General features: G+C 39.7%; 1 protein-coding gene across 5 annotated transcripts; it reads left to right on the top strand.

Annotated features, from left to right (window-relative positions):
- The first annotated feature begins 1,611 nt into the window (after window positions 1-1,611).
- Window positions 1,612-18,838, top strand: rell2 (RELT like 2). Of its 5 annotated transcripts, none has more exons than XM_040010200.1 (6): window positions 2,179-2,455; window positions 11,125-11,334; window positions 14,367-14,429; window positions 15,474-15,537; window positions 15,951-16,127; window positions 16,212-18,838. In XM_040010200.1, the coding sequence occupies exons 2-6, from the start codon at window positions 11,139-11,141 to the stop codon at window positions 17,809-17,811; spliced, it is 2,100 nt and encodes a 699-aa protein (XP_039866134.1). In that variant the 5' UTR covers window positions 2,179-2,455; window positions 11,125-11,138; the 3' UTR covers window positions 17,812-18,838. The 5 variants fall into 5 exon arrangements, with proteins under 5 accessions (XP_039866136.1, XP_039866134.1, XP_039866132.1 ...); XM_040010198.1 differs by having other exon boundaries at window positions 2,179-9,516; XM_040010199.1 differs by having other exon boundaries at window positions 2,179-9,516; window positions 9,597-11,334.
- Window positions 18,839-23,620: the final 4,782 nt, after the last annotated feature.

The following is a 23,620-nucleotide window of genomic DNA, read 5'->3' as shown; positions in this document are numbered from 1 at the left end:
GCGACTTTTGTTGTGATTTGGCGCTATATAAATAAATAAAATTGAATTGAATTGAATCTCATTCTGGTCGGGACTTTGACCAGGCTACTCCAAAGTCTTCATATAGTTTTTCTTAAGTCATTCAGAGGTGGACTTGCTGGTGTGTTCTGGATCATTGTCCTGCTTCAGAACCCAAGTGTGCTTCAGCTTGAGGTCACAAACAGTTGGCCGAACATTCTCCTTTAGGACATTAGACAGCAGAATTCATGGTTCCATTTACCACAGCAAGTCTTTCAGTCCTGAGGCAGCAAGATAGCCCAGACCATCACATTACCATATTTTACTGATAGTATGATGTTCCTTTTTAGAAATGCTCTGTTACTTTTAAGTGAGTTGTAATGGGACACACACCTTCCAAAAAAGTTCAGCTTTTGTCTCGTCAGGCCACAGAGTATTTTCCCAACAGTCTTGGTGACCATCAAGAGTTTTCTGGCGAAAGTTTTTCAGCTGTGGTTTTTGTCTTGGAAAAAAACGCAGGCCATTTCCCCCAGTCTCTTTCTTATGGTAGAGTCATGAACACTGACCTTAGACGAGGCAAATGAGACCTGCGGTTCTCTGGATGTTGTTCGGCGGTCTTTTGTGACAGAGTGATCGCTGTGATCTTGGGGTAATTTTGGTCAGCCACCAAAATTAAGGTTCACCACTGTTCCATGTCTTCTCTTGTGATGGCCACATGACACCAATGCTCCGATACAAGCTTCTAACTTGAAGTTGCATTTTCCTCGAACCGCCGCCTCAAAGCTTGCTCCAGTGCAGAAAATCACACGCGATGTTTTGACCACTTGGATCACATAAGTGGTCAAAATCATCAATACTGCTACGTAACACAAGACGCTTTGTAACACCCCAGTGCCATGTGAACGTGTGTTTTCGAAAGCTGGAGAAGTTGTCAGCAAGAAAATAAAGAAAAGCAGTGGAAAAAATATTTCATGTCATTAAAAATCTAAAAATCCCATGAACATAATCACACCCTCTGTTTGTATAGAAGCAACTGATCTGTCAATTCATCCAAAATTGTATTTATATCATTCACACAAACCTTCGTTACACTCAGCACACGATTACACTGTTTGCTGTTCCCTGTTTTGTCACTAGATGTCACTGAAACAAAGCTTTTAATGAATCCATCCGTTTTCTATACAACTCATGAAGTGGTTCAATACTGGTTCATTGCTTGATTTGCACATCACTAGTGTTGGCCATTTGTGGATAATGGCTCTCACTATCATTTGCTGGAGTCCCACAGCTTTAGAAAGGGCTTTATCATCTCGTCCAGACTCTGAGATCTCAATTGCCGTGTTTCTCATTTGTTCCTAAATTACCTTGGGTCATGATATCTGGCTTTTCAGGATCTTTTGGTCTACTCCACTTTGTCCTTTGTAAGCGATTTCCTGATTAATAACAGGCGTGGCAGTAATCAGACCTGGGTGTGGCTACAGAAATTTAGTGTTTACTTGTGTTATCGTTGTCTAATATAGAAATTAAATAGCAAATATGATTAATATTTAAATGATCAAACATAGAAGATCAGAAAATGAATCTTCAAACTTTGTAGCTTTGGTTTAGATTTCTGTACAGAAAAAAGGAAGCAACCACTGTTGTGAAAGCTTTGGGTTCCTTATAACAAATACCACTGTATATGACAACAAACAAAGCATATTAGGTCTATTTTAAAAAGCACTAATGAGAAGAATACCATACAATAGAAAACAAGAAGGCATGGTGAGCTGATCCAGCTGGACAATAAACAAAGATTGTAGATATAACTCCTCAGTCCTCACATCCCCAGAGATGCTGCTGTTATCTGTTCTGATCAATGGCTGGCCACTGGCCCAAAAAACATGTGCATTTTATTTTACTTAAAGCCAATGACTTTTTTTTAGTTTATTCTTTTAACATTCACGTCTATAATAAAAGTCTATCAGAACAATGGCTTTGAAAAATCAAATATTCATGTCCCCACCTGACAACATCTTTAAACGAGCAGAAAGAGAAACATGAAGAGTCAGCCTGCAGCTTAGCTGACTCTGTCTGGAGACACAAAGGTTAAATTCAAAGTTGCAGCACTAGCTGCCTATGGAGCACACATGCCTCCGAGCTTCCTGTCATCCTGCTCTCCTCAGCTGACAGCAAACCTCATCGTCCCCTTCGGGCCAGAGGACACGGAGAGAAGGCTGCAGTATGGGACGTTATCAAAACCGGCAGGTACACTGAGTGTGAGAGGACCAGGCTGTGTCCCAGCCTGCCTGGCTGAAGGTGAGGATCCGAGCTAGGTGTGTCTGTTTTGTGGTACTGCCTCGTATTTAACCTTCAGGAGACGTTCTCACGCTGGGTGTGGGCGACCGCTGTCCTCTCATGTATCGGAATGTGAGCACAGTGACGAGGATGCTGGTGGGCTTTTGCTGCTGTTGACCAGGTGAGCTGAATAATGGAGTGAATCAGCGCTACGGTAGATGATGGCATAGACCACAGACCCGAAACACGCCGTACTGTAGCCTTTCGAGGCTAAGAAAAATTACGCGCCAAACTCTATTACGAATCACCAGGATTTAAAGTTTTGTGCCGTTTCAGATGGCACATTTATCGAATAAAATAGAGTGCTCGGCATTTTAGGAATATATGGGCAGCACTTGTGAATTCGGCTGACTTTGATTGGACGAATTCGTCCAATCTTAGTGTTACATTTACTTTAGAAATCTTCACAAAACAGGGACGAATCTCAGGCTGTGGACTGCCGGTACATTTCGGAAACGGGAATATGGATCCCGTGTGACCCGATTGAGAAGGCAGTTGTCTTTGATTCAATGAAATATTTGCAGGTTTCGTTTTTTTTCCAAAGACCCACACTTATAAAAGTTTAACATTTCCCAATTATGTTTGGTGATTCTCTTGGATCACACTACAATCAGAGAGCGATGTCGTAATCTATAATCGGTGCTAAAAGCAAGTCGGTGTGTTTGATGCTAAGAGGTAAGCTCCAGCGGGTCTTTAATGACCTTAAGATACGATTAATGATTTTCTGGCCCAGAATAATAATAAAAATCCCTCCTCCCTGGAATGGTTTTCCTCTCCTCGCGGCTTTGCAGTGGGAGAGTTCGCAGCCCCCCCACAGGAAGCTGGTCAAATATTTATCAGATTGCACTCATGCTGATATGATTCAAGCTGTATATACAGAACTATATGAATGATTTCAGCCACTTAAAGAAATGACTGCCATGTGCTGTTCATAACTGGGTGTAAAATGAAAATATAAAAACAACAGAAGGTCCAAAGAAATATTATGAATAAAAAAAATCAGTTCAAACATCCCCAGTGACATAAACAAACACTCTCCAGGTTAGTTTTTTTGTCTCATTCACTCCAGCAAGAAGTGTGATTTGTCACTTCAGAGAACGTGTTTCCACTGCTCTAGAGTCAGTGGCAGCGTGCTTTACACCACTGCATCCACACTTTGCATTGTGTTTGGTGATGTAAGGCTTGGGTGCAGTGGCTCTATGCAGTCTTAGTCCCTGACAGGGACCCAGTCTGCAGTCTGCATGCCTGGGTGCTTGATTTTATACACCTGTGGCAATGGAAGGAATGAGCATTTGGATGAGTGAGTGAATACTTTGGCAATATAGTGTACCAAGATGGCAGCTGACCATAAAATACTAACCAAATGCATTGGGCTGTGTCCAACCTTTACGTACAGTCTGTGGTTAAGATGAACATAAACACTTGAAATTGTGCTACTAGTTTACAGTGTTGTTACAGCTTATTATGATGGCAGTATGATGATACTAAGTGGATGCTTCCAGCCAAAACTAATGGGCTTTGTTGTCTAACTATATACAGCTAAGTATTGCCTAATTAGTCCTAGCTAACTAACTAACTAGGAAATGCCTACAGATGAGTGTGTTCATATTGTCGTTTTGGTTTAGAAAAACAAAACCAAACCGATGTGATGAAGGGGGGCAGGTACGACTGTGAAACAGGTTGCTCATTGGCTATTGCAGTTTCTGTTGAGATTGCAGGTGGGGGGCAACAGCATGGACCCACTGCCTAACCTGCCGAGTACTCGTTGCTCATCGTAGCGATATGTGGAATAGTGTTTTGTTTGTCATGGTCTTAATGCTGCAACCACATTAAGTACTGCTGACCATGTTCGCTACTTTGTGGCGACAGTTTAACATCAGCTGCTGTTTCATGCCACAAGGCAAAGTTATTATATTTTCATAAGCTCAAGAGGAAAATATGTGGACTTCAGGGCCCTCCCAACGTATTGTATCTGAATCCACTACAAAACCTTTGACTTAAGTTAAAAAAGAGCCTCGCCAGCATGAGTACAGCTGCTGACAAATCTGAAGAAATGGTGTGATGCATTCCTCCCACCACGGAGGCGAATTATGCACGGGCTCATGCAACACAGTGTTCCATCATCCCTTTATACTCGAAAGTGTGAAAATATTGGAAACAAAGACTGTATATAAAAGACTGAGATAACATCTATGGCTGAAAAGTGCAGCTAGTGCTGCAGTGCCTTAAAGCCTGGTCCAGTTAGAAAGAAGTTCATTTCAATATGTACGGTGGGACCAGAGTTATCTCAGGTAATAACACTGTTAAATGCAGACAATAAAAGACATCATGGAGAAGCAAGAATGATGTAAACGTGTTCCCATCTGACCAGTTGTATTATCACTAGCAGTACTTTCATGTTAACCAGTTTAAACACATTGGGAGTTTTACTGTGTAAAATGAGTCCTTGCCGCTCTGTTTTCATATCCATGGACATTTTAAAAGCTAATTATAGAAACAGAATAAAGTTAATATTAAACTACCAACAGAGTGGTCTAGAACGTTCTCCTCCCTCTCTGATGTAGCACATGCAAATTGTTATAGATCTTGATGTCACCGTTCTTTGACGTAAGGCAGCGTTGCAAGCATATCGTGAAACAAACAGGGAAGAGATACTATTGAGGTCATGAGGATGCTGAGTCATCTCTCTGCTTCTCTGAGCTCTTTGGTTCTTTAAGATGGGAGAGCGAGAGAGAGAGGAGACTGTTAGTGTGATAATGTGTCTCCGTCATTCTGAGAGTTTCACCTGATGGGTTTTTGTACAATAACGTAACATTATTGTACAATTTCCATTCCACTTATCCATTAAAATGATCCTAGTTACAGGGCCTTACAACTGTGTTCTTTTGACTGAAGTTTTGATCCCTTGTAACGTCTACGTACAGGAGACGGGTATACAAGGTTTTCAAACAAATTTAAGGTCTGTTTAAATCTACGGGGAAACAAACGTTACATCCACTGCAAGTGCCTGAAATGAAGGCCTGTTTTCCATGACTGACCTTGAGCATTCATTCTTATGAGATGTATCACAGCAAAACTGCTTTTGTGATCCTGGATGGATTTGTGTCTGGTTTTGTCCGTGTGAATCCTGACAGGATCTGTTTTCGATCGTTTATTTGAGGAAAATTGAATAGTGCTTTTTCTGTATATTTAAAGGGTCATATCACCATGTGGTATAGACGGCTGATCAAAACTATTACAGCATTTGTAATGTGTTTTATTGGGTTTTTAAAAATGTCCTTTGAGTGCTCGTTCTTGCTAAAGCCAAAAGAGAGATTGGCTTTATGATTAAGTCTTCTACTTAAGAAGTTATGAGAGATTAAAAATGATGAAAGTATGTAGCTAGCTATGTACAAGGTTTCATACAAGAAAAAGGCAAATCATTTTCATGGCTGCATCAGATATGTTTAAGTTATCATTAAAAAAATCAGCTGATTCAGTGGGAGTCGGGTAGGAGGCGCTCGCTGAATGTCTTTGGAATGACATTTGCTTTTGTATATGACAGAAAGTGTTTTTACTGTGAAGTTAGATGAAATGCTGGGTGTTGCATTTACAAGTTGGATATTCGAGTCCTTTGAGATGTCGATTATACTCCAAAATGAGCATAATGTGAAATCCTAAATTTACAAGCTAATTTCCTCTGTGCTCAGATGCTCCACTCTGATTATGAAAAATTCCTCACAAAACATTTCATAGAGAAAAAGTCGTCGAAACTTCAGAAAAAACAACCGAATAGGCTTCTGTCATCCAGGAAGGCCATGTGACGAGTGAGTCAGCACTGAAGCCGTGGCAATCAAGGCTGCAACAATATAACTGGGAGCAGGTGAAGGTCTAGCTGGCTGCAGAAAACCAAGTGAGGCTAAATATGTCTCCCCTCAAGATTTCAGAGTGAGTGCACAAGTATTTCCAATCCGTTTCTAGTTTTGTGTGTAAATGCTTCATCGTAGACTGCTATAAAAATGCATCTCTAGTGCATGTTCTTCTACATGAGAACAATAGCCAAATGAATGAACAGAATGAACAGTTCAGTTAGAAAAACAAACAAACTATGAGACATTACTCCTCTTGGGGTTCCCTTTAGCCCCTGGAGTATTCGCTCTGAAAAACAGACGTTAAACAGAATTCCATAAAAAGGAAAGGAAGAGAGGCTGGGACTGGAAAGTAGGAGGAAGAGGGAAGAAAATCTCTGAGAATACAGCCTGTAGACAGAGAAGTGCAACACTGAGGAGTAAGTCTTTCAGTTAAATACAGTATTAAATCAAATGTTAAACACAGCAAAGGCAAATCATCCCTGATGACAGTTCTGGTAGTATGCACTCAAAACGCTCACGCCAAGAATGTAACTTATAAAAATAAAAAGGTCAAAAGGTTACAAAATGAATACAGTGTTGTTTGTTTTGCATTTTTTGTTTACTAAATTCTTTATCTTTCAATTATCTGGGAATTAGAAAGAGCAAAGCTGCTTATCAGCTCGCTAAGTTAGCATGCGGTTTCCCCTCTGACCTTTTATAATTATGAATAAGTGTACTGATAGCACAGGAAGGGAAAATTATACATGATAAAATATGGAGAAGTTCATAACACAGTCTGAATGCAACATGGCTGCTGCAGACAAGACATTAGTGTGTGCAAGAAGAACAGTACTGCACAAAAGTCTAACATTAAAAGCACTGCATGAGTATTCAAGGAAGGAAAGTCAGAGAAAAGTACTTAACAGATTTTGTCCAACTCTATCAGTAGGACAACATCCTGCAGGACTATAATTAAATATTTAAGACAGTTTGAGTTAATATTCTTTCAGCTGCAATCCTGGTGGCATTTAACAGTCAGAGCGCAGGTAATGAATTAAAAAGCAGAATCCAAAGGGAGGCCCAGTCTCTGCAACAAGTACAAATAAGTGTCCTTTTTTAAAATCATGATGCTTATCAATAAAAAAAGCACAGATGGAAATGTCTCATATTGACCATTTTTAATAATAATCTAATGACTGTGCTGTGTAAGCTTCTGCCTCTGAAGTGTGTCTGCAGTTATAACTCTTTCTAACTTCCACATGAGGGAGTTCCTAACCACACTCAGCTCATTAAAGAACCAAGAACATCTCATTTTTTTAGTTTGATCAGTGGAAATAAACACAATCCACACTCCTCAGTTTGTGGCCTTCCACGCACAGCTTCTAATGACTGCAAAGACTTTACTGGGAAGATCGATAGGATCAGGTCATTGTTCAGGTCGGTGCCCTTTCAACCCAGGTCTCTCATTCATTTCTGTTGTCTGAGTCTGATTTTCGTGACAGATTTTGGCTCATTAGCTCCTTCAGCTAGTTGAGGTAAACAGTATGTTTGGTAAACTCCAATCTGGTTGCAGACAAAGCCACACCACGGAAACAGCTTCAGTAAAAACGACCTATTTGCTTGGATGAAGATGAACATTTATTTTAGTCCTGCTTGACTTATCTGCAGAGAGAGAGGGGGAGATGGATATAACCCTCAGGCTATTCACTTAACACTCTTACCTTTGCTATGTAGACGACACACAGCTTTACTTTTCTCAGCAGCTTCTCATACCTCAGCGAACCCCTCCCTCTGCTCCATCTCAGTGTCAGTAAAGCTGATGTTCTCGTGTTTGACGCTTTCTCTAACGAGGTCAGTCAGTGCATTGCCCCCCTTTCCAGCGACATCAAAACATTTGCCAAGAACCTTGTTATCATGTTTCACCAATACTGAATTTTGAATCTGAGATTTCTAAGCTCACCCAGTCTGGCTTTCTCCACCTCAGAAACATTGCAAAGCAAATCTTTCCTGTCATTCGGGCATCTGGAACCTTTAGTAAACACCTTCATTTTCCTTTGCCATGATTATCATAGCTGGCTTTTCACATCTCTGAGTCCTGCATAGAATCAGCTTTACAATCCCCCTTTTTTACCATATGAAGCTCTTCATAAACAGGACCCTGCTTATATATCAGAACTACTGAAACCTTATCACTGCAGTGACGTCTCTGATCAGGTCTTCTAATTGTTACTGGCGATCCCACCCAATGTTAAAGTGAATGTGTAACCCTGTCTGTTCACATGTCTCTGTGTTGGAACATGTGGCTTTTATTTAAACTGTCAAGCACTTTGTATATCTGTGTTTTTGAACTGAGCTACACAAATAAAGTTATATATTAATATTATTTTGTTTATTATATTAATATATCACAAGGTTCCAGGAGATTTCCACAAAAGTAGCTGGTAGAAATATCCTTCAAAGAGCTGCTTTTTACTTTGAGTACATTCAGAGACAGTACTTTCTCACTTTTACTTGAGTAAAAAAGTTGAATCAGTACTTTTTAATTTTTTTTTTTTACCATAGTATTTTTTTTTAACACAGGTATCTGTACTTCTACTCAAGTAAAGATGTGTATTTTTGTCTCCTCTGTGAACTTTACATTTTGAATAATTGCCACATAACTATTCAATTCACAAAGATTTTCTATTTTGAATATGATCCTAATGATATTTGTTATCACTGCTTAAAAACACTTTCAAAGGGAACAAGTGCTAATACAGTGTGTGTGTGTGTGTGTGTGTGTGTGTGTGTGTGTGTGTGTGTGTGTGTGTGTGTGTGTGTGTGCGTGCATGCAAGGGCGTAACTGGATGCTGATAAGCCAGCTGGAGGGCCAAACTGATAAGCAGTCATGTTACACCATACAGTACATGTATGCAAGTATGTTATTCATAATCACGTTATGTAAAATGTACATATACACAGTAATACTACAAATACATGACTCTAACCTTTCTCTATGATACAGTTTGTAGTATCACTACATTAAAGCACAAGTTGTACTACAGGCATAAAGCTTTACTTGTAAAAGATTTTGTAACATTTCTTTTTGTGAATAAAAAGGACGTGGTTGCCCTGCGCCCCCATCTCTTCTCTGGAGATAGACAGAAAAGGTGGGGCTAAAGGGAAGCCAGACTGGAGGGGCACACGCTGTATGATAGTTTCTTATCCACCACACTCATTGGAAACAATGTTTATCGGCTAAATCTGAACAGCGTTTTTGCTTTGTTGTTATTGGTTTCTTCTAGTAGCTTGTTTTTTAGTAACATCGCAGACTTTCACAGGTTCCGATGTGTCCACGCAGGCAGTGAACCTGGTAAGAAATATTTGTTACAGGAATATTTGTTGCTTAACAGACAAAAAGCTGAGTTCTGAACCTATAATGTGCATTTGTAGGTGAAACTGTTGCCTGGGCAGAGCCTAAGAGACTTTACAATAACCAAAGCAAAGTAAATGAAGAATAAGACGAGTATGGTAAACAATGAGAAGGAAAAAGATTGAGTGGTTGAGACGTTTGCAGGTGACACCTTTTTCCAGATCTGTGTTTGTCTAAGATCTACTACACATAAGCTTTTTTTTAACCATAAGAAAATGTCAATGATTTGGAATTTTTTCAGGAACTACATGAACACGTGTGTGTGGGATTTGTTGGGATTTGTTGTGTCATCAGCCTGCTTGCTTTCCCTCATGATTCCTGTTCTTACTCCTATTTCCAGGAGATTTTGGATTCCCTTTGTGGGCTTAGTTGGATTTTGTGTTTGTGGGGTTAATGCAATCCAAAATACATCTTTGGATCTTTTTGTTAATCATGTCTGCCTCCATGGCTTTCTGTTGGTATGTTTAAAAAAACTTCACGCAATCTGTAATATAATCCAAAATACCACTAAAAAGATTATATGAGTGTTACAATTACTGGTGTTAATAGAATAATTATTAGGTATAATAACACATGATACATATATAATTCTTAAGACTATTCTGAATTAGACAAACGGGTGTTTTAAATAAAGGTACATTTGTCACGGTTTGTCTGGCCAGACTCAAATGCAGGACTGAGATTATTTACAGTGTTGGTGCAGACAGTACTCTATACAAAGTCTTTTTGAAGTTCTCAGTTCAAAAGTCCTATTTGTACAAAATTCCCTGGAAGGAAGGTCGGTGAATCCGAGTTCCCGATCCTCTGAGTCTCTCGAGAATCCGCCAAGCAACAAACACTTTCTCCAAACTCCACTGGGCCGTCCTGCCACAGGAAGAGACGCATTAAAATCTTTAGCCAGTAAACTGAAACAGAGCCTTGCAGAGAGACACAGTGCAGACGACTACAGTTAGACAACACTCAGGCGAAGACTGAAGGTCAGGTCCCAGCTTAAGTAGCAAACAGCTGAGTGCCAGCTGAGCCACAGGTGCTTGATTGATTCAGGTGCAGAGGGCGGAGCTTCCAGGAGGATCCCGCCTCTGTGAGGCCGGTAAAAACCCCCACACACAGAGCAACAAGCACAATATCAGACGCAGAGACAAAGGGAGATGGTGGAGACGCACAGGAGGACCATGACAAAACTTTCAACTAAATAATAATTAGTTTATGACAGAAAACACGTACGTAACTTTCACAACTCATACACCCTGTTAAAGCGTAGTCATGCTAAAGGTTAGAAACAACCCTTCACAGCCTAACTGCCTATAATAAGACAACAGTAGATGTGTGTGTGGCATTTGCATTAACTAATACAGATGAGGCATGCACGTAGTATGACACACATTTCTTCCTGCTCTGTTTCACGTCCACTTCTGCTGGAGGAGTCTCTCTATCCTCTTAACCTAATATTGATGTTAATGTTGCAGCCTCTGAAAAAATGTTCCTGCTTAGATCATTACTGTCCCAACAGTGGAGTTCAAGGATGACATGGATTCTGTTTTGTTTCAGGTTGAAGCCACATTATGACTGAATTAGAAGCCATGGGGGCAGGGACGCCTCCACCCTACATAATGTTTCTGGTGGTCTTCCTTTTCTTTCTTACGGGACTGCTGGGCTTCCTAATCTGCCACCTCTTGAAGAAGAAGGGCTATCACTGTCGAACAGACGTGGGGGATGAGGAGGAGGAGGAGGAGGAGAAGCTAGGAGAAAATGCAGATGGTGGGTTGGAGAGAAAAGGCTAATCAAGGAAGACAGAAAGTAAAATAAGGTTTAAGTTAGCCATACTGGCATTATTGTGCATGTGACAATTACATATACATTTGTAATAGATTACTATTAGAGTACTATGAGTAATGTATATGATCCAATTTTATTTGTATAGCAAGAAATCACAACAGCAGTTGCATTAAGGCGCTTTATATTGTAAGATAAAGACTCTACAATAATACAGAGAGAACAGAAACATTTTGCTGTTTGTGACAGTGTCTGTTAGTAACATAAATAGAGGATTAAAGCTGCATTCATTTATTTAACCACAACAATGACAAACAGTGGGCTATTGTTAGCTTGCTAACACATCTATCGTAGTGGCTGTGCTCGTGTGCTTGTCATGTCACAGATGTGCACGTTAAAGCAGATGACTCGTAAGCTGGAGAGGAAATAGCGTCTCGCTAATTTCAAAGATCATCATTTAGCCTGGAGAAATACTTTGTAAAACTAGAACATCTTACTGGTAATCAGTGTTTGTAGCCAGGCTGAAAGTCAGAGCTCTGTTGAGCAAAGCTTTCCTTTCATGAATGTTTTAATTGTTAAAGAAAAGATCATTCATAACCATCTCGCAGATGTATCACTACCTGCAGCTGCTTTCAATACTATTGATATTTATTTACATTTTTCGCTCCAGTTGTTCTGAGTTAACCTCAAAAAATCTTTTCCTTAATAAATGAACTTGTCTGTTAGTCCAAATACCGACACGTACCACAGGACTTTAGGCTGGCAGTAGTTAAACTGTTACTTAAACAGCCATCGCTTGACGCAGCTGTCTTCGCTAAATAAAGGCATATCTCCAACCTTCCTTTTATCTAGAAGATTCTTGAAAGAGTAGTTGTAAACCAGCTAACAGATCATCTGCAGAGGTTCATTTGAAGACTTTCAGTCAGGTTTCAAATTCACAGCACAGAAACAGCTTTAGTGAAGGTTACAGATGATCTTATGATTTCTGCAGGGGACTCATCTCTGCGCTAGACCCCAGCACAATATTTTATTACAGATATTATAGTATGTGCTGCACATATTAAGGCACTGCAGTGGTTTGGTTAGTAGCTAGTCTATTACATAACTATCTAATAGACTCCAATTGGTTCACAGAATCGGGGAATCTTCATAACACAATAAGGCTGGAATGATAAAGTTCCACAGCGTTCTGTGGAAATTTTGATTTTCATTCACCTTTTCCACCCACAATGTGTTTATACACCTCTCTGCATGTAGTCATTTGTTATCATTAATCTCTTGTCTCTTCTTCCTCTCCGCACCCCAACCAGTCGTGGCAGATAGATGCCCCTCCCTGAGCCTGGTTCTGCTGGAAGTTTCTTCCTGTTAAACGGGTGTTTTTCCTTCCCACTGTTTGGGTTGTTGGGTTTTCTCTTTCTTTGTATTGTTGTAGGGTCTTTACCGTGCAATATGAAGCACACTGATGCAACTGTTGTTTTGAGTTTGCGCTACATAAATAAAATTAAGTTGAATTCTAAATAGTTCCCATTGCTATTAGAAACCATAGCAGACATTTTCACTGCTATGCAGATGATACCCAGCTTCAGATAACACACACCAAAGAGACAAAGACCTGGATGACCTCTAATTTCCTGCTTCTTAATTCAGATAAAACTGAGGTTATTGTACTCGACCCAAAATAAAACAGGAAACATAAGACAGGCAGAGAGAAAAACCCAGAGACTGAGATTATACACAGGCCAAAATAAACACTAGGATCACTAAGAACTTAAGGAATATCCAAAACCCTGAATAACAATAATCAAAGAATATAAATTAATCAACAAACGCAAAACACTGAGTCACAGACCCGTGACAGTAAATTTAAAATGAGAAACATTCGGTCTTAGCGTGAAGCTGAGATGCCAGTCGTGTAGCTTAACAGATAGTAGAGCAGACCATCCGCTAATCGGAAAGTTGGCGGTTTGATCCCTGGCTGCTCGAGTCTGTGTGCCAAGTATCCTTGGGCAAGATACTGAACACAAGTTGCTCGCCGATGGATCCATCGAAGTATGTGTGTGAATGTTAGATAGAAAGCAGTTAAGCATAGAAAAGCGCTGTATAACAACCAGTTCATTTACCACTTGCATTTGTTACTTCTAGTTTGACTACTGTAATTCATCATAATTATTATTACCTAAAAACTCCCAGAAAATCCTTCAGTTGATCCAAATGCTGCAGTGGGAGCAGACAGGGACTAGAAAGAGAGCAGTTTTACTGGCTTCCCTTCATTTCCTCTGGGATGAATTCCATGTTATCTTAAAGACCTCAGTGTAGCATAGTACCTCGTTAGAGCGCACTTTACTTGTGGTAAAAAGTAGGATGGGAGGCAGAGCCTTCAACTTTCAGGTCCCTCTTCTGACAAAAATGTTAAGATTAGTCTTAAAGCTTTCCTTTTTGGGTCTGGATCAGCTGACCTTGAACACTCCCTGCGTTATACTGCAATAAGCGGTGTGCAAATAAAACTGAAGTGACGTGAATCACGTGCCTCTAGCTTACAGTGCCGGCTAGCATTGCTGCTTGCAGCACTGTGAAAAGCAGAAGTGAGTAGGTGAGTCTCTCCCTGACAGTACATGGCCTTTCTGCCATTAAGAATCACTGAAGTGTCTTCTTTTGATGACACACATCAGCTGAGCACCTTCCAGACTGAACTACGGCACACTTTAGAAATCTGACCACCACCACTTGTTCCGCACCCACGCCCACTGGTGTGTGGACATGCTCTCATAGGCACACACCAGATCCCCAGCTTTGAGTAAATAGCCCCATTACCTTGTGGCTGTCCTGGTACAGACAAATGCCAGCAGAGTAAACCTGAATAGTGGAGCTCCAGAGATGGTTGGCTGGTCTGCTTGCCACCTTCTGCCAGGTCCTGCATTCAGGCCCATATCTTGACTTTCACTCTCTTATGTTTTAAGAACAAAATAAAAGGAATTTATCAGCTAGAAGATGAATGTGTTTGTTTTACTGTGTTTCAGATGAGGATGAAGAGAACCAGGACACGGTGGAGCAGATCCTTAAATGTATCATACAAAATGAAGGTGACAGAACCCACCAATATTTTCTCAATATTTTTTTAATTTCTTGTTGGAATTTGGAAATTCTAAACCTATAACATATTCCAATTATAGTTATATAATGGTCATGGAAATGATGTGTAGACCAGGGGTCTGAAGTTCTCCAGAGGCCTGGTAATGAACTATTCATTTGATACAGGTGTGCTGACCCAGGGTGAGAGCTAAAAGCTGCAGGACACCGGCCCTCGAGGCCCCTGATGTAGACTCTCAACTTTCATTTAAGGGTATCCACATTCAAATTGGATGAAGGGTTTAGGACAGGGGTGTCCAACTTCAGTCCTCGAGAGCTACTGTCCTGCAGCTTTTAGATGCATCCTTGTTCCGACACACCTGAATCAAATGGCTCGTTTGATTGGCTTGTTATCAGGCCTTTGTCAGACTTGATGGCATGCTGAAGAGGTAATCCAACCATATGATTCAGCTGTGTTGGAGTAGGGATGCACCTCTGGTTTAGGAGTTTCAGCTCCTCGACGTGTGCCTCGCTCTTTTTAAAGGGACCAAAAGTAACTGGACCATTGACTTAAAGGCTATTTCATGGGTGGGAGTGGGCAGTTCCTTCATAATGTCATTACAATTAAGTAGATAAAAGGTGTGGAGGTGATTTGAGGTGTGGTGGATGGGTAATGAGGGAACAGGCTTCAGGTGGGAACAGAGCTGACACTAATCAGGTTGACGAGACAGGAACAGGAACAGGAACTGGACCTAACACCAAGACGCAGAAACACGTGAATGTGACATTAGGACTGGGAGTAAAGTGACAAGGGTGACATGTAACATGCATAGAAACAGAAACCTTAAAACTACAAGACAAACAGATGCAAATACTACACAAAGCAGAAACGCAACAATAAGAACCAAAGCCAGGAACATAAACTACATTTTAGAGCATTAAATAAACCGGAATAAAAATGTCCAGATACATAAAACTGGATCACGGACCCAGGACCTAACAGTAGAAGTTGTATTCATGTTAATTTACTATTTACTTCTTTTATTTGTGTCCTCTAGCAAATATGGAAGCCTTCAATGAGATGTTGGGAAACCATAAAGTCTGCGTACGTCATGACCCCAGGTATGCTTATTCAGCTAAAGCTATGTTACACTACATGGTAATCTTTACTTTTTTATATGACCTCTAAAAATTATTGCATTAACCGTTAAAGAATTACACATTTTATCACATTTTATGACCCAGTCATAAGGATGATCTGTGCATTCTTCAAGAATCTTCCTATGTGAACGTCACTGAGACTCTAATAATCGAAGTGTGATCTAAATGTTCTAGGACTTCACTTTTTTCACCATTTTCCAAAATATGGGGTTGATTTGGACATTAACATCTTAGAGCCAGAGACTGTAAGGTAGCTTCAGGTTTCTTGTAAAATCAAGGCACTGAGGGGATTGAGCTGGATAAAACGTTCTGATCTATTTAAGGTAGAAAGGTATTTAATCTAATTTCAAAACTTTGCTCATGTTAATGGCCAGGTTGCGTAAGGAGTCCATTGGTGGTATTCCTCCCCATCTCCACACAGTTCACTCAGGCATCGACCACAACTCCTGCCACCTCTGTGCCCAGATTAAATCTAAAAAAGGCCGCAGACAAAGCAGAACCCTACGTGCCAAGCAACGACCTGGGGAACAGACTGTCTTCTCTGTTGGCAGGTAATAATGAAGAACTGGACAGACGCAGAGATAAAGTAGTGACAAATAAGAGGATTTATAATTAATTTATTGAAATCCTTTCAGGTTCCGAGTGACACACACTGATAAAAAGTCTCATGGTGGTCCAAGTCCATTGGCCATTTCAGGGGACCAGCTGGACCAATCCCAAGACAGCGATGATAGGAAAGATGGCGGATACAACCTGAGAAGCATGTTTAAGGAAGTCCGCCGACCTTCAGAAAGTGCCAGTGGAGTATCTGCAAATGTGGGAAGAAGAAAAAAGAGTGTGACTATATTTGGGCTAAGGCGGGGCAGTGACCCTGTAGGTATGAAGGTAGGGGAGGAGACGGGCAAAGATATTGGAGGGGTTAAATTTGCTGTTCAGCAGCAACCTGTAGTGCTGGAAGAGCCAATGCCTGTTAAGAACATTAAAGTTGATCTTCAGCGTGGCACTAAATCTGATTCCATACTTGAGACTGAGTTACAACAGGAGAATAAAACATCAAGTTCTCTTAATTCTCCTTCTTCCCAGATTAAAACTGTGCTCAATCCTGAACCTTGTAAAAAGATCCAGTCTTCATCCGGGAGTACAGTTGCTTCTGCCCCAAGTTCTCTTCCTATTCCATCTGAGAAGGGAGTAAATGTTGAGGGTCAGTGGATAAAACCTGAAGAGGCATATGAGTTTGGTCCACTGCAGACATCTACACCCATTGTACCTATGCCCACATCAATTCCAGGTTTCACTTCTGTCACTCATACTGGTCAGCTTGGCGCCTGTTCCAGGACAGGTTCTCAACTTATTCAAGACCTAAGCTCTGGTTCAGATATGGAACCAGGTTTAACCCTAGATTCATCCCCTTCATCTTCCTTCCCAATCAAGACGCCATCTTCAGTTTCTTCATTAAAAACTCCTACATCCCCCCTAGCAGGGGCAGCAAGTCCCAAAGTTGGCTCAAAAAATATGCCACCAGAAGCTGTAAAAGGAGAACTTCCTCGTGTCCTCACACCAAGCCCGAAACTCCCACTTCACCAAGAAATGTCTAGCCAATCACCTGTTTCCTATTCATCCTTTAGACAAACTTATAGTCCATCACAAGCCCGAGCTCCGGAGAGAGAGCTCGAAGGCACCACAATGCCCAAAGCTGAAGAAAAATTAGAATTTAAGAGACCTGGAATTCTAAAAAAAAATAAACTGTCACCAGTTGCAGCAGGGGAGTCTAAAAGCTCTGCCCTTTCATCTTCACCTGAACAACTTTTTAAAGACAGATCAAGCAGTTTACCTTTGTCACCTTCTAGCCTGTCTCCCTCCTCACCTCAAGGTGGCAGAATAAGTAGTGTGACCATTGTTAAAGCCAGTCCTGACAGCCAGAGGGAGTTCTCTGTTGTCACAATGGTGGAAGAAGAGAAGTCAACCACTAACGACCAGAAAGAAGACGATTATGAACTTGGAGCTGAAACAGACAAGAGGGTTATCAGATCGGCTGAAGGAGATGATTTTGAACCAGGTGCTATACAACCTGAGAGCCAGAGCGGAAAAACTTCTGGTGTAGAGGTTATCCCATCTTTGAGTCAAGAGAAGGAGGACATGATGGAAATGGAAGATATTAGAGACTGCAAGGTGATGCAGGTGGAAGGAGCACAGTTAATGGAGGAAGAAGTGGAGCTGAAGATGGAAAAGGACTGACAGCTGAAGTCACAAAGTGGTGAAAAGTTAAGTGTCCAGTGCTGATCTAAAGAAAGTGACTGTTGCCACCACTGAGTAGAATAACCATGAGCATATTTTTAATTATTAACTGGTTACACTGTAGGGGGACTGGACTGGATGCTTGATTGAAAAGCCATCCACACAAATTTCAAATTGTCTTTATGTAATGGATAACCACTCTTCAGTTCACACTTTGGTCCATACTAAGCACTTCAGTACCAAATATCCCCAAATGATTCTGGGAACCGATGGAGGAACTTTTTACTGCGTAGCTAAAAATTCAAGTTATTAGATCTGTTTTTGGGCTGTGTGTAAGAGTAGGACATAAGTGAAGCAAACACACAGTGATTTGTCCAGATATAGTTTGGTCAATCACATGAATGTAGATCTGGCAAAATATTACCATACAAACAACAGTTTTAACATGAGCCCTAAAAATGGACCAAATCAGAAAGAAGAGAACTGACAGCAAAGATGCAATTTAGTTTTTCTAAACCTGCTAAAAAAAATACTGACCTCATAGTGAAGAAATGTAAAGATAAATTAAAGTGGCTGAAACAGGATTACAAGAAAGTAACACAACTATAGGTGATGTTACCTTATCAACCACTGACATTACTTCAAATTTCCCGATGAAACTGATGTTTAGTGATCCTTGTTCTTTTGTTTATCTCACAAAAGATGACATATGAACATCCAGTTTTACCTCAAAACTCTCAAAGTGTTTTTCCACAAAGTTGTTTAGATATAAATTGGATGGATCAGTCATTGAGTCAATTTTTTACAGACATTCGTGGAGTAGTTCTGAATGAATCTCAATACCTCTGGTGATCTTGAATGAAATTTCTGTATCTTTTAGAATGATTGCATTGAAATTTTTTGACATTTCATCAAATTTTTCTCGAGATGCATCTCAATAACTTTTTGTCTAGCTCCACGATCACGTCAAAATTATTATTCTTTCCCACATGCTGGTTTATTACAGAGCCCCACAAGGGACATTGGAGAAAAAAAATGGAGATGAACTTTTGCGAGATCTCGCGAAATAGGCCGCATCCTTCAGAGGTCGCCAGCTCGAAGCTGACCGTGAGGTCGAGGCACAGTGTGCCGGGAGTATGGTCCTCCCCCTGGCTCTAGTAAGCCTCGACCTAGCGGTCAGGTTCAAGCTGGTGGGTAACAGATGTCTTCGAAAACGTTGGAGCGCTTTTGCAAATATGTGATGTCTTGATAAACCGAGCAGATGTTTGAAGTTTACACAGCTACATTCTTGCCTAAAAATATCTTAGTTTAGTTTATTTTGAGACCCAGAAAGAGTAATATTAAAACTAAGTAGCTGCCACCATTGTTGGAAACTGGAAGTGGCTGGGCTGCGCTATGAATTCTGGGATGGTTTGGACCACGAAGGATACACCGACTCGGCCTTCAAATGCGACCTGCGAAGGATGCGGCCTATTCTGCGAGATCTCGCAAAAGTAACTCTGGATCTCACAAAAGTTCATTGTCATTTTTTTTTTTGTCCCTTGTGGGGCTCCATAGGTTTTAATTCCACAGCTGCTAAAAGAAATCATGTTCCTATTAGCCTCAGCTGCACTTTGACTTCAGGGGTAATTAGCAGACTTTAGCATGCTAATGAAACTCCTGAGGAGTGTTGAATTGTGTGATTTTTAAGTTTGCTTTTATATTCAACATGAACAGATGGTGTGCACTGTCTTTCAAGATTTCATACCACACAGAAATGAACACAAAATGGTTGTTTGTTAAATAACTCGAGTCAAAGATGAGCATATTCATACGATGGCTGGCAAATCTAATCATGATGGGCCTACAAACACTAGTGACCACACTAGATCCTGAATGAATGGTTCCTGTGTATTGCAGGTGTAATTTTATGTTGAACACCCGGTGTTACAGAAACTTAGGTTTGCTTTGTCTTTGAATTTAAAAAGTGTGTTTATTGGCTGAACTGCAGAAGATATATTCTTTTACATTTAGTGCATGGACATGAGCACTAAGCTAGCTATAGCTGAGGTGATAGCAGAGCCCATCACTTTTACATAAAGTGATATCCTTTTACTAATGGCTGTAGTATGACCTGTGGATCAGCGGGCTGTTGAGATGTAAGATGGTCTAGCTGATGGTTGAAACAGTAATTCTTTACAACACATCCATTAGATTATGAAGCAAAGTGGAGCCATAATGACTCCATGGGCAGCTGGAGATTTATTAATGTGCTGGCTCTCCATTAAGTTGTTGTAATTGTGTTTGATGCTATGCTATATAAAGGTGCAAATGTTGCAAGCTGGTTCAAACAGTCCTATTATTCCATTTTCTTTCCCCCAAATTAATATTTGTGCTAAATTACTGCTAACTGTCATTCATAGGAGAGTAGGTGACAGCACAACAAAGAACTTTACCTTGACAGCAGAACATTTATGATATACACTCTTCTGTATGTGCCCTGTCAGTAGTAGTGCCCCGATAAGGACTTGCACACTGTTACTTTGTTCAAGAACCTTTGCCTTTTATGATGGTGCTAGACACTTTCATTGGCAAATACAAACCTCTTTAACCCCACACCATGGCTTAGCTTTCTGTCGTTTAAATATGAATGCATAAGTAAATAAATGCATAAATCAAACATGTTATTTTCAACATTAAACTGAATGCAAAAACAATATTGGAAAGCAGAGCAGCAAACTGTCTGCTGGTCGTTTGGACGACTAAGCTGCACTTTCTTCCCAAGAAGCTGTCAACCTGCAGGCAACTTCCAAGTAAACTTAAAAATAAAAATAATGTAAAGGTGTACATTTTCAAAATATTGGGAATGCTAAACTGCAACTTGTAAAATTTTACATGATATAAAATAAAAGTGAATAGACTGGATCTCTATTGATGCATGCACTCTGTTTGCAATATTTGATTGTACAGTTGATCGTAGCTGTGAAACTTGAACATGGTTATATGAAGAAAGGCCACGTGTCAGAGTAAAACCAGGGTGATATTATTCATTCTTTATTTATTCTTTATTTATTTATAACTTCACTTTTATGTCTATATATTGTCTAATTTAATGAATATTAATAGTAACAAGGTCATTATATGCTTCAACTACAGAAGCATACTTAGCTACTTATATATTCCAGAGGCCAGAAGAAGACTTATTGTCTGCTTTTAGTTGTTTAGAAATTTAGTTCCATTTTTGTGTAACGACACTTTACTCATTTAGTCACTAAAATAACTGATGAGACTGAGCACTGATAACCACACAAGTTTTAATTTGTTTGAAGCTGCTATAGCTATCAGACTACATTATCATATAATTGATCTTTTAATGTATAGAACCTCCCTCACTTCATGAAGAAAAGCCTAAAACACTCTCATAAAGCAGGGAGAAAAGGTGGACAACAACAGGATGTGAAATGTTAATATACAACTTTCCGTACTACTGACAGAAACCACAATATTGGTGTTTTGGCCATCTTTGAACAAGAGAATGGAGCACAAAGTTATATGCTTGTTTAGCAAGCTACAATATAAGCTATAGACAAATTTGATCTCACTTAGCTCTCAATGATGTAGCCTTAAAATGAGGCTGATCTGTATTTATTCAGCTTTATACTTTCTTGTGTGCTTCGAGCCCTGGGGACTCACAGCTGTGTTAAAACAGAAAGTTTAAGAGACACAGTTCAGAGTTCAGCATTATTTCCTGTCCTTGTGAGAAACAAACCCAGAAGTCCCTGGTCTAGTGTCCCAGTTTTCGTTTTTTTCCATGCGTTCGCTTTTCATTCCATTGTCTGAGTGGCTTGCCTCCTTGTGCAGTGTTATGCATGACTATAAATGAATGAACATATAGCATCTTCATGCGTTAGCGTGTATTTCCATTATTCTCCAGCAAACTTTTCTAGCAGCATTAACATGTCTGTACTTTTCAACATGATACGTTCACAGGGCTGTTTGTTTTACACAGCTGGATATGTGTATATGAAAGACACAAGTTTTTTTTTTTCACTTATGCACTATAATTAAACACCCATAACAGTTAACTCGGCATTACATGCATATATATTACATACTTTTTGAAAACATAAAAATAACTATATGAACTGCCTATGATTTGCCTTAACAGAGCAGGTGTCTGTAGCTTATTTTCTCTTCAATTCAATTCAATTTTATTTATACAGCGCCAAATCACATCAACAGTCGCCTCAAGGCGCTTTATATTGTACAGTAGATAGAGAGAAAAGCCCAACAATCATATGACCCCCTATGAGCAGCACTTTGGCGACAGTGGGAAGGAAAAACTCCCTTTTAACAGGAAGAAACCTCCAGCAGAACCAGGCTCAGGGAGGGGCGGGGCCATCTGTTGTGATTGGTTGGGGTGAGAGAAGGAAGACAGGATAAAGACATGCTGTGGAAGAGAGACAGAGATTAATAAAAAGTATAGTTCAGTGCAGATGATTCACTAATGTTCTATTTTATTTTTTATTTTTACACTTGAAGTGAAAACTTGACATTCTTAATTACCTCTAACATATCAAAATTTCCACTTAGACTAAGTACAATTAAAAATAAAGCTCAAATACAGTATAGTGACTGGATTATAAAAAAATATGGAGCCCATGATTTAAGACCTATTCTTTTTGTGGTGATGATAACAATATGATTCCATGTAAAGCTGGATTTTCATTCACATAATTGTATTCGGTCAAAATGAAGCCGATGATTTAAACACTGATACTATGTTCCTGGTTAACCATGATTAGATCAGTCTGTCTGTTTTCTACAGGTTAATGAATTCAACTTAAATCATGAGTCAAGTTTACTGGATTGCAGCATCGCATCGAGTTATTCAGAAACATTTGTTGCTAAGATATCTCATTCCGAGCTTCAATTGCAATGAATTTCACAGATTTCTTTTCTTTAAATATAAAAGTTGACCTCATGGACAGTGCTGTGTTTTTATGCAGAGGTCAGATTATGTATTGACTGATCGAAGTTAAAACCAGAATAAAGGCAGGTCTATACTTCACATATCACCTGTACTGTCCGCGTGTGAGGAACTGATGCTATACTGACAAACAAACGTGATATTTGTTAGTAGAAAAAGTATGTAAAGTCACGTGACTCGTCATCTGGTTTTCACTTTAGTTGCATTTTTTTCTTCTGCTTCAGGCTGACAAGATAAAACCAGTTCTTGGAATTTGTGTGGTTCATTGAGATAAGAACTCGTGCTGCTACTGAAGTGCCACTGAAAGCTGCAAAACCTGAAATAAATAAGCAAGCAAACAAAAATAACTACTATAATTAGCTTGATCAAATCCTGGAGTGTGAGTGTTTGAGAGATGTTTCTTGTCATGAGCTTGGAATATTTGTAAAATATTATACAAACACTAAAGAAAATGTAAATAAGCAGATGGATTATAATATATTCTGATGCAATAAAAAACAAAACAAAACTCTGGTCTGTGCTTCTGAAAGCTCTGAGTGTGTCTTTTTTCCTTATTAGATAATGCCACAAGAGCCAAGTGATTCAGGTGGTAATGACTTACATAAATAACCAAACAAACTCCAAATTTAATAACTTAATTTATTCCACAACAATGACTTACAGTACAAAAACAATTATATAGAAGAGGATATTTCAAAAATCCAAAAGCAAATTGTTTAATTATGACACTAACCTTGTTATTATAATATAATAATATAAGGGTAAAAAAGTAGATCATATGTTAGCCTTCGACATGCTAACTAGCTTAACTGTTGCCGTTTAGAATAGCATGTATGCTAG

The sequence above is a fragment of the Simochromis diagramma genome, unplaced genomic scaffold (assembly GCF_900408965.1).
Source record: "Simochromis diagramma unplaced genomic scaffold, fSimDia1.1 OVJJ01000585.1, whole genome shotgun sequence".
NCBI lineage: Eukaryota > Metazoa > Chordata > Actinopteri > Cichliformes > Cichlidae > Simochromis > Simochromis diagramma.
Note: the sequence above shows the minus strand (reverse complement) of the source record. Positions and strands in the feature narration are given on the sequence as shown.